We start from the raw sequence: 12,850 nt of genomic DNA on the forward strand, positions 1-12,850 counted from the left end.
GTAAAATGAAAGATAAAGTTAAATAAGATAAAGATAAATAATTATTTAAAGAAGAACAACAAACATGTGATGTGACACTGGATTATTGCGTAGATCTTCTTGTATTAGGTTTATAGTACTCTTACTACTATTTCGTAAATGTTTTTTCCGATCGAATCTTTTGCTTTTGCCGTAATATATCCTACGGTGTAAATTCTGAAAATTGTATTTATTGTTATTCTGCATTTATGTTTAGATATACAGTAAAACCTCCCTTAACCGAAACATCGTTTAACCGAAACGGCTGACAGTTTCAATAATTTCCTCAATAAAAAGTAAAGGTTTGTCGCAAAACGTAAACAATTCCGTTAATTTTACTCACCAATTGATGTCTATGTGTGTTCGAAAATCACAAAAACCAAGAGCTCTAAAAGATATTTCCGAAAAGGCATTTTAAGGTATAGAAGCCAAAAAAGTTCATGGATGTCGACCACTTTATTTTTAGAATGGTTTGAAAATGAATTCGTCTCAAGTGTAAAATCCTTTTTAAAATCAAAAAACCTTCTCATCAAAGCATTTGCTTGTTGACAATGCGCCCTCACCCTCAAAATCTACAAATTGGTGACAATTGTCAGATTTTTGCCACCGAATATCACAAGCTTAATCCAGCTGTTAGACCAGGGAGTCATAGAGACATTATAGAGAAGCATTCTTAAGACATCTGTTATTACAGGAGACGAATTAATCCAAAAGTGTTCCCGAAATTCTCAAATCTTAAACAATAAAACATTTTTATTGGTGAGCTGAGTCGTGGGCCAAGATCAAATCTTCAACTTTGGAAAAATGCTGGAACAAACTTTTTGATAAGATTTTGATTGACGATCCTGAAGAAGAAAATGGTAAGAAAACGACAGAAGAAATTAAACCTTTCATTAAAAATTTGCCGGGACATGACGAAATTAACTAAGAAGAGATACGTGACTGGTTAGTAGCTGATGACTCAGAACGTAAATTCATCGACCAGGACATCATTGATATGGTTCTTTATCAAGACAACCTGAGCATATCAGATGACGAAGATGACGACCCAAGAGGCAACAGGCAGCACAAGACCGTCGACGAGATTTTCAATGCTTTAGAGGAAAGAATTTTATACAGTAGGCCTAATTAGTTAGGGACATGACTAGATTCTTAATTTTTGTTGTCATTACATAAAGTTTTGTAATTTTCAGATTGCTTTACGTTTCGTCGAACAATCGAATGAGGCAAACTCATGACGTTCTGCAAATTAACGATGGAGGGAGAGAGAAACATCGTTGTCAAACGAAAACGCAAAAAAAATAGCAGATTTCTTCAAAAAAACGCATGTTAAACTTGTTCATTTTCCTTAATTTTATTACTTTATTTTGGATTTACTTATTAGAAAACATTACGAAATCAACTCATAGTATTTTTTAATACCAATACTTTGATCAAGAATATTATAAAAAACAATGTTATTTTTAACCGAAATTCTTGTTATCCGAAACGGCCTCCCCCCCAATTATTTCGGTTAACGGAGGTTTTACTGTAACTATTAATTAAATGTAATACATTTCATTTTAATTTATTAATCAAGTTGTATAATAAGACGTCGTTTATAATTAACAATATTTATTGACTGAATATGTTCACAATACATTTATTATCTTTATAACAATATATTTTTTATGGAACTTTCAATTAAATTTTTTATTCTTGCATAATTTTCATCTTTTTGAATATCTTAACTTGCCAAGTACAGTATTTTTTCTCCTGGCCAAACTGGTCAATCTTTAGATCTAGATAGATTTGTAATTGGGAAGTTAAAAAACAATACATTAGTTATTATCCGACAGAAGACTATACATGTTGAAAATATAGGTGACAACGAGAACAACTTGATAAGATATAAAATAGATTATTTATTAATTAGAGACCGATATAGAAACTGAATACATGGTGTGAACATAGTTATTATGAGAATATCGATAAAACTGAAGAAAATCAATCATAAGAATATAAAACCCAATCTAGACAATAAAACCGAATTTAGAGGCTCTTAGAGAAGATCCTGAGATACGAACAAAGGTAGAAAATGTTTATCTTAAGAATAATGTTGATGAAACGAAAGCTCGTTCAATGCACATACTCGAAAGTTTATGGGACAGGTTCAAAATCTTCTTCAAAATGCATCGCTCCGTTGACCTTTGAGTCACTTTCAGTTTCGCTATTATCTTTTTCTTTAGTGTCCAAGTTTCGCAGCCTTATGTCATGGAGTCAACATGGAGTTAAATGTAACTGTATTTTTACCAAAATATGCACAATGTATTCACACTATGTATTCATTGTCCCAGATATACATACTCTGTCTACTGTCTCAAGTCCAGTGTTGTTTATTATTACATCTTGGACATCCATTAGCTCATTGTACATAGTTTTTGTTTTTGTCAAGTTCAATTTTAGGCCAACTTCTCGGTTGAGGTATTCTCCATCAATGGATACTCCTTTGTACTGCCTGTTCATTTTGCTGAATATATTTTCTAGAGTTTCAGATAAGAGCTTTGGTCATATTGCGTCTCCTTGTAGAACGCCTCTGGTAGTGGGAAATTCTGGAGTATTTTCATAAATTTTTACCTTAGCTTGTGCTTGTCTGTATATATTTGCTAAAGTCTCTATGTACGGTTTGTCAATGCATTGGTTGGTCAAAGCTTCTATTACGGCCTTGGGATATATAGAATCGAAATCCTTCTCGAAATATATGAAGATTAATTCTAGCGATATTTGGCTTGCTGTCTTGGCTGTGCAGCATCTAATGCATTTGTTAATCTCTTGTTGATGATCTTTGTGAATATCTTGCATGTGATTGGTAGTAGATTTATAGGTCTGTAGTTTTTAATATCCTCTTTGCTGCTTTCTTATGAATGAGAATAATTATGTTTGCTGTATTCCAGTGATCTGGTATTTTTCTAAGGTATCTAAGATTTTCCGGGTTTTTTTCCAGCATATTTAATCAGTTCCTCTGTTATGCCATATATTCCAGCTGCTTTACCACTTTTCATTTTTCTAATTTTCGAATCTACTTCTTCCGGAAGGACTTCTGGTACATCTTTTTGCTTACTGACTGCTTTAAGTGTTTCAGTAACAGCGTTTACAATTAGTTAACAGCGTTCAGATAAGCAACTACACAAAGGACAATAAAGTTTCAAAACGGGAATCGTATTGTAGCATCCTAGCGGTGTTTTTGAAAAGGTTTCTATTCTGGACATAACTAAGTCAAAATAAGTGAGTCTTAAAATATTTTCGTGAGAAGATATTTATGAAAATTAACAGGTATTATTTATGTACAGGGTGAACTAAGATTTCATATATTTTATAAGAAATAACAACCGGATTTTTGAGGCGTTACAAATAGTAAAAAAATATATTTATAGTGATTTTACAAATGAGCTTTACGTGCTTTTTTTTAGTCTAATGATTTTAGTAAATTTTGCCTTTTACTGTTCGATATTGAAGTTTTTCCTGGTTTTATCTGAAAATACAAATCTCATGAAAAGTTTTTGATACTACAAGACATGCTTCGGAACATGATTTTAATCCTTTCCACACAAGTTGTTTAATGTTACTCGTACTTTGTAATGCGTATAAGAACTTTGAGCTATAATTCACGTTCATAGTTAGTTTACAGTATTTTTTCTACTAAAATAATTACATTATATAATCAAAAAGAGTTGAGTTATAATCACATAATGTTTACTATATATTTTGTGTTTTAGCTTCAACTTTCTGAAGTAATTATGAGAGCAAGACAGTATATGACCGAGATTGTTGGAGGTGAAGGTAACGTTTTGTGTCATCACATGAAGTATGAAGATTTGGAGGCAAAATTCGAAAAAATTCAAGATAAAGAATCTTTACGAAAATTTCTGAAGCAAGTTACATACGATAAACAAGGGTAAGTTACTTTTTAAAAATAATTAAATATATTATTAAACGCAAAAGTGACACGATCTGATTAATATATTAGAAAGAAAATTTTTTGACTGTTCTAACAACCATTCAAATTTCGTCATTTTGTGTCATGTGGAACAATTTCACCCAATCATGTTAACATTAGACTGATAATTGCATTCATTGCAATTTTCAATCCCTATGACAACACGATCGAGTTTGACAACTTCATCCAAATAAATTTCAAAATGTCACGTTTCGGCAATGAGAAGGTTCAAAGTATAAATTTAATAATTGTACTTTCACTAACTGTACTTTTAATAAATAAATGTTTCGTTATGAGTTATGATTTTTTTTTTCTAAAAATTATACGCCGAATATCCCTCGAACATTGATGAATGCCTGATAATTTCATGACAAATTTCTCAAGCTCGTTGCTTGGTAACAGCACTCAGCCTTCGGCTTCGTGCTGTTACCAAGGAACGAGCTTTCGATTTTCATGAAATTATCTCGTCTGTTATCAATGTCCTACGGATATTACTACTGAAAATTATCTAAAATAAAGTTATCAATAGTAATACCACTATTGATTCAATTTTCGCGATAAGTCTGTCGATTTACTTCCAAACGAAACTGAGTTGTTTGAAAACACCACGAGTCCATAGGACGAGTGGTGTTTTCTTTAAGAAACTCAGTTGATTTTAGAAATAAAAGACAGACTTATAAGCTAAATTAAATCACGAGTGGTATTTTATTAGACTATTTCATGAACAAAGTGATAGGTCAAAAATTCAGTAGAATGAGAGGAAGGAATTTAATAATAATACATTTGATCTAGGTAACCCAAATCTACCCATTTTTTGAATAATTCACAATTAGTCATAATCATGAAATATTTATTATAACTATAAATAATTTGTTATAATTATTTACTAATTGTAAGCACATATTTTTATATTCATCCGAAGTCATAGCGACAGAACTCATTTTCCTTTTATCGGGTACAGTTTGCAACAATTTTCCCTTACTATCACGAGCCGCTCTCGCTTCCTTGAAGGTTATATCTTTGAAGGGATCAATATGTCTCTGATACTCACAGAAATATTTTTCTTGTACCAATTTTGCAGTAGTGTTCCATATGGTTTTAATAACACTCTCCTTGTAATCACTACCATCAATTTTTCGCATGTTGAAGGCCCAGTCTTTTAGAATGAATGCTAGTCTTTCGTTGTTATTTTCTGCATCTAATTTGTAGTTGCGATCCACACAGAACATCATAAATTGTCTCCATATATAAGATTTAGATTTTCTTGTGTTACTCGGTATATTTTCTTCAATGTTTTGGTTTATAACTTCGTTTGAAGTACCACCGAAACGACTTATTTTGTCGTATACAGCTACAATAATTTTTTTGGCAAACGTCAAACTTTGCTTTGCGATCGGTATCCATGGTTACGTCATTGAAAACACGAAGCTGATAGACCAATCAGAATTGAAAGACAGTTGGTGTTTTCGCGATAACACAAGCTGTCTTTGGTTTGTGATTGGTCAGATTATGTGAAAATTTTAAGATGAGTGAAATAGTCGTAGAAATGCAACTCAAATGTGTGAACTAGTCAGATGAAATTAAATTATTTTTTTTTACAAAATTTGTTTAATTTATTAATGTTTTGTATTTTGAAAACGACTTCCAAAGCGGAAATTAAAACGTCAAAATAAACTTATTTTAAAGTAAAATTGTGGTTTATACCCAGTAGAAATATTATTTTGAATTGTACCTAAGTGTGTTTTGGACCTTTTGACAAGATGAAAATTTGTATTTTCGAATAACAAAAAGCCTGCCAGATATCCTGCTTCTTCTTCTTCTTCTTTTTGGCTTTTATTCTACTGAATAATCAGCCAGTATATTTGTTTTGTTAATATTTGGGCCACTGTCGTGAGTCTAAGAATATATCTCATGCCCTATTATCAGTGAATATAGACATTTCATCTACATAATATCTACATTTTATTTATGTTTTCGTATAAATGGTTTAAATGTTAATATTGGATAGGCTATTATTAAGGTTATAATTTTATATGATTGATCTGTAGGAATCTGAGAAAAAATTTGATAATCTTAGTGTTAATATCGCATAGAAGCATTGGTATGTTAATCATAATCTTTTAAAATGAAAAAGACAGCAAAGATTTGATTTCACGTACAAAGCGTCTATGTATCTGTTGATACGTATTTCGACTTAATAAGTCTCATCAGAACAGTTATTCATAGCCGTTCTTAACGTGAAAAATAATCTTCTCTCTCTTTTAAGAAGCAACAATAAAATGGCTTCGTTATGGACGCAATAGCGACATCTGATAGAAAAATCGGTAAGATAATTTCGAAACAAATTCAGATTTCTGCTTTAATCTGAACCTTCTATAAATGCAAGGTATAACAGACGTTGATAAAGATGTTAATAGAGACATGGGGAATCTAAAATTTGCATTCCACGACATGTCTATCAACTAAGCAGAAATCCTTAACGAATTTGTTTCTTGTACTCATACAGAGTAGATTAAAGCAGAAATCTGAATTTGTTTCGAAACTATCTTACCGATTTTTCTATCAGATGTCGCTATTGCGTCCATAACGAAGCCATTTTATTGTTGCTTCTTAAAAGACAGAAAAGACATTTTATTTTTCACGTTGAGAACGCCTGTGAATAACTGTTCTGATGAGACTTATTAAGTCGAAATACATATCAACAGATACATAGACGCTTTGTACGTGAAATCAAATCTTTGCTGTCTTTTTTATTTTATTCGGATCTACTCTGTATGAGTACAAGAAACAAATTCGTTATGGATTTCTGCTTACTTGATAGACATGTCGTGGAATGCAAATTTTAGATTCCCCATGTCTCTATTAACATCTTTATCAACGTCTGTTATACCTTGCATTTATAGAAGGTTCAGATTAAAGCAGAAATCTGAATTTGTTTCGAAACTATCTTACCGATTTTTCTATCAGATGTCGCTATTGCGTCCTAACGAAGCCATTTTATTGTTGCTTCCTAAAAGACAGAGAAGATTATTTTTCACGTTAAGAACGGCTATGAATAACTGTTCTGATGAGACTTATTAAGTCGAAATACGTATCAACAGATACATAGACGCTTTGAACGTGAAATCAAATCTTTGCTGTCTTTTTCATTTCACAATATGTTTTTATTAATATTGTTATCATGGTAAATAAACATATGCGTAAGTAAGTTATGTATATTGTCATTTTTAAATACTTATGAATATTGCATTTTAATTTGTATTGTATTATTATATTGAATTATGTTGCAGTGTATTGTATTGTATTTTAATATTAATAACAAAATAATGAATTTTACTGCAGAGTACGTGTAAAAAATTTTTTTTAATTCTATTCCTTTTATACATATATGAAAATAAAAATATATATTTTCATCAAAATATTGATTCAATCCTTTATTTACTTACTATACTCCTATTACAGGTCAAATGTTTATATACAGCAAACGATGCACCATATACCTGTATACCTAATTCTTTTTCCCTTTCTGCTCTCTCTTACCTATAGCATTACATATGTAATGATTGTGCAGAATTACTCCCACATAAATTTGTAACGACGAACGCGTGTATGGAAGTATAACTTCTACCGGCAGTCCCACTGGACTGCCACACCCGTTTTTTTTTTGTTTTTTAATAATGTTTTTATGGTTGGTACATTATAAGTGTAGATATTGTGTTCATTTGAGTAGCAGGCTGGTATGTCACTTGTGTTCTTGATGGTAAAAACTTTTTGACTGCCGTTAGGGCGTCAATCAAATATGTTGGATTTTTTTCCTTCCGATATCCTTGTTGATAAACATAATATTTTTTTTAAGTCTAGAAGCATATTTAATAATGAGTGATTTAAAGTGATATTCTATCCCTGTTTTAGGTTAAAACTTGTCTTCTATTTTTTTGAAAATTATTAGTGGCCGTTTATAATGTTGTATTGTTTTTCAAATGGATGTCTGTCTAGATAACATTTTTAATACAATTTCATTTTTGGATAATCATCGAAACTTAGCTGTAGATAGAGTTGCGAATCACAATCTTAATGTCTTATGAGATTGTAACTTAATATTAAGTTGATTGTAGAAATAATTTGAAGTTCATTAATGAGAATTATCCTAACATTTTTTATGTGCTGTGTGATAACTAGATCAGAGATGAAATTCGGGTATATTTTAGAGAAACTTTTCCTCAAAATTGATGCCGCTAACATTATGTGACTATTAATCAACCTTTGAAATGGCATTGAGGACGATATAAATAAAATACAAAAAATGTGTCATTAATAGGTCAACTATTTCATTTTTTGCCAAAAGTTGCAGGTATATTATCGTATTTTAAGCACATATATGCAACATCTCTCTGTATTGTAACTCATGTAACATTGCCAAGGAATATTAATAGCCCCAAAAACAGCATCTGTGTAGGAACAGGTTGTAACTTTGACCCTTAAAATTTAAGGTATCATTGGAATCGTTTTAAATACATACAGAAAAATATCGGTAAACAGCAACCTTGATCTTTCAAATAAGTTTAAACATACATAAACCTCGTGAAGGAAATAATTTTGAAAACTATTGTTAGTCAATGTAACGTAACGACTTATAAATAGATATTTTATTTTTATTGGTACACCTAAAGTACAGTGCATAAGAATCGACTTTAACAATTGTTATATTGAGGTATCAAGTAATTTTGGCAAGCTCAATAAGATTTATTTATTATATGGTACTATAGAAAATGTCACACTGAGAGTGCAGTACGGGTAAGATACGGCAATGCTTTTCTTATGGAGAATAAACGCGCAGGGTTGTCGGTTTTCTCCAGCTGTTGATTGCTCATTGTCTCACAGGACCGGCTTGGATAAAATGCATCTGCCGGCAGTACGAGTAAAATATTTTATATCATGTATAGGTATACAGTAGAATAAAAAGGCATTGATGAGTTATTGACAACGAAAACTATGAATTTTGCATATAAAACGTCAACATGAGATATACAATTGAATCATATTCATAAGAGTAACGTTTGAACACCTCTTTACAAGAACAACATACAATAACTGTAGTTTTAATGTTTTACATAAAATAGAAAAAACCTACATAATTTCTATATAAAATAATATATAAAAATAATGTATAAAATATTAAAAATACAGTTATGTTGTTTCTATAAATAGGTCTTCATTTCTTTTGTAAAACTTCTGCTACAAATTACCATCATTAACATAATCACCTAAATATGGCCATAAACTTGTTTATAGACACAGTTTAACAATTTCAAAATTTCCTTGGTTATCTTTTTAACTTTCTTCATTATTAATGAATGACAAAAAATGGTCTTTACCTTTTGCTTGAAATAAATGATATATCATAGTTTTCACATGTTTCCTCCTCTCAATCCATTGCTGGACAAAGGCCTTTCCTGTTTGTCTCTAAAGTGTTCTATCTTGTGCTTGCTGTATCCAGTTTTTTGTTGTCTTTCGTAAGTCGTCTTGCCATCGTGTTGGTGGTCTTCCTCTCCTACGTTTATCGGCTCTTGGTCTCCATTCAACTAGTTTGCCAGTCCATCTTCCGTCCTTAATTCTGGCAACGTGTCCAGCCCATTTCCATTTTAAGTTACAGCTTCTTTCAATGACGTCTATGACTTTGGTCTTACCTCGTAGATCTTCGTTTCTGATCCTGTCTCGCAGAGTGGCCCCTATCATTGATCGCTTCATTCTTCTCTGCGCTTCTCTTAGTTTTTGTGCGACTTTCTTTGTGAGCGATAATGTTTAGGGTTTTGATCGCTTTTTCTAGAGCCGATATGAAAAGTTTAGGTGACAACGTATCACCTTGTCGGATACCTCTTTGGATTTTTATTTGGTTGCTGTTAGCGTGTAGTTGTATCGAGCTTGTCGCATATTTTACTTTATATTTTACATATTAGCCTCGAATATGGCTATCAATGCGGCTCTCGTTTAGTGCTTCTATAACACTGTCGAGTTCTACTGAGTCGAATGCTTTGTGGAAATCTACGAATGTTAAAACTAAGGGCTTGTTATATTCTACAGATTTTTCGATGAGTTGTTTTATTGTTTGAAGGTAATCGTTGGTTCCAAAGTTTGCTCTGAATCCAGCTTGTTCTCTACTTTGATATAGGTCTAATTTCTTGTCTAATCTTGTGGTGATTACTCTCGTGAAAAGTTTATAAAGATGGTTTAACAGACTGATTGGTCGGTAATTTTCCAGATCAGTTTTCTCTCCTTTTTTGTGCAGAAGAATTATTTTGGCTCTATTCCATTCAGATGGTATGGATTTCTTTGTCAAACATAGATTAAAGAGATCTTTTATTTTCCTCACTAGAGGTTCACCGCCATTCTCAACAGCCTCGATCACAATTCCATCGTCTCCTGGTGATTTATTGGATTTCATTTTATTCATCGCTTGTCTAATTTCACTTAGAGTTATTTCTGGTATGAGTCCAGAGCCTTGATTTAATATTGTTTTGCTTATTGCATATTTTAGCTGTGTTTGGTTCATCCGTCTGCTTTTATAAAGTTCTCCATAGAAGTCTTCTACTATTGTTAAAAGCTCCTCTCGATTTGTTGTTATTTCGCCCTTTTTTTTAATTCAATGATCTGGCTTTTTCCATTATTTAGTTTTCTTTGCAGACTTTTTAGGCCTTTATTATTTTCTATGGTTTGTTCAATCTTTCCTAAGTCTTTTCTTATTTCTTTCTTGACTTCTCTGTTTATCTTTCTCTTTTGCTCTCCATTTGGATCATTTCTTTCTGTAATAAGATTTTTTTGTTTCATTAAATTCCTGGTGTCAGTACTAAGTTTTTCTTCATTCGTATTTCTGGGACAGTGTTTTCTCATGCTTTCTCCAATGGCTTGCGTAATATGTTGGTTTGGTGCATCTATGTTTTCATTGAGAGTTATGTCTGTATTGTTTTTCAGTTTGGTTTCGATGTCGCTTTGATATTCTTTAATATCTCTAGGTTAGGTCCATATTGGTATTGATTTCGTATTTACTAATCTGCGTATCTCTTGTTTTGTGCTTATTTTAAGTTCTGCTCTTACCATTCTGTAGTCGCTACCAGTGTTGAAAAAGCAATTCATTTGGACTAGATTATTCTGAAGGAGAAAACCAATTAAGGTCTCTCCTCTTTCATTCCTTCCATTTAGTCCAAATTGTCCAAGTGATGTTTCTTCTGGACATGCTTTGATTCCTGTTTTCGCATTGAAATCACCACATATTATCACATATTGTGTGGGTACGTAGTTTAGGGCTATTGAGATATCGTCGTAGAATTCTTCGACTTCTTCATCTGAATGGGTTGTTGTTGGTGCATAGACTTGAATTATTTTGATGCTGTATCTTTTATTGAGTTGTAATGTTAAGTTGGCAACTCTGTTCTATATTCCCTTAATAGATGTAATTTTATCGCTATGCTTTCTTTTCTATGTATAAAAAACCCAATGCATCCCTCTGATGTTTCTTCATTACCCATACTGTAGAAAAGATGCCCTGTACTTCGGGTCGTTGTGGGTTTTTCTGTATTTAGGAGTTGCTCAAAATATCTTCTTCATTGGCGGCTTATCTCCTCGTCTTCTGTGAGCAATTGTCCTGCATCGTCTTTTATAAATCTTGGGCTGTTGATCGTGTTTCCCTTCATTGTTTTTAGATCCTTATACAACTGTCTAGACTGACCGGTTCTATGTTCTTCCTCCAGTTGCTGTATTCGCGCTTCTAGGTACTGTTTCTTTTTTCTTCTCAAAAGTTTTCTCATTTGAGTCCTTACTCTGTTGTAGTCTTACCTGTTCTCATCTGTAGGGCGTGTTAGTAACTCTAGCCTCTTCATTGCTTTCTGATGCAAGCTTTGTTGGCACTCCTGGTCAAACCTCTGGTTTTTCTTCTTGTTATTCCTTTCTTTTCCTATAGTTTCCGACAACGTTTCCATCTATCGTCTCTTGTTTAGTATCAAAAATATCGTGAAAGCACATTTATATAAAAAAACGACGGGTCTCAGTGTTTTTTATGATTTTTTAAAACAAGGACAGAAATAATTTTGCTCCATAAGTGGTTTGCACCCTGTATAAAATCGCCAGGGTATTTTTTATTTCATTCTACAAATGTTGATTAGTTTCAAAATTATATCAGTATATTTTATTAAATATTAAAGTGAAAGTTGTTTCTGTATTAAGGAAAGTAAGAAAAAATATTTGAAGAACCGTTATCTTGGCTATTAAATTATATTAAACATTTGTATAAAATAATGAAAAGTGTTTTGTATTATTATAGTAAAGAATATTATTTGAACAACCTTCATCTGAGTATCATCTTACGTTGAACAGTTCGATAGTTTCAGTTTCAATTTAGATATTAATATTGATTTAATATAGCAAATGTATTATAAATAATATTCTTTATAAATATAAGGAAATATCCAAGAATAGAGCTTTTAATAATTACATAACGAACCATATAGTCTGGAATCTTCACAAAAAGTTAGCTTTTTGTAATAAATGGTAAAAATGGGCAGGGATCCCAGACTCTGTAGCGCATCCAGGGGGGGGGTTTTGGGGGTTAAACCCACTCCAGGGCATATAAAGTAAAAAATATATAAAGAACAGTAGGAAAATGTAACTTGCCTTTCACACACAATACGAAAAATCCAAAACTAAATTAATTGAATAACTAAATTACCACGTTAAATATGTAGAACTCAATAATTATTGTATAAATACACAATAATTAATATTTTTCATTATATTTAGATATAGATACCTAATATTAGGCTTATGACAAAAGTAGACAGAACGAGTCTGTTGCGAGTAGCATGC

General features: G+C 31.8%; 1 protein-coding gene across 2 annotated transcripts in view; it reads left to right on the plus strand.

The window, feature by feature from the left end:
• The window catches only part of slgA (proline dehydrogenase slgA), a 135,190-nt gene that overhangs the window by 96,921 nt on the left and 25,419 nt on the right, over positions 1–12,850 (plus strand). For both annotated transcript variants that reach the window (XM_072538585.1, XM_072538586.1), the window contains one exon: positions 3,774–3,952. In XM_072538585.1, coding sequence (XP_072394686.1) covers positions 3,774–3,952 — 179 coding nt within the window. The remainder of the gene's footprint in view (positions 1–3,773; positions 3,953–12,850) is intronic.

This window comes from Diabrotica undecimpunctata, chromosome 7 (genome assembly GCF_040954645.1).
Source record: "Diabrotica undecimpunctata isolate CICGRU chromosome 7, icDiaUnde3, whole genome shotgun sequence".
In the NCBI taxonomy this organism is placed as follows: domain Eukaryota; kingdom Metazoa; phylum Arthropoda; class Insecta; order Coleoptera; family Chrysomelidae; genus Diabrotica; species Diabrotica undecimpunctata.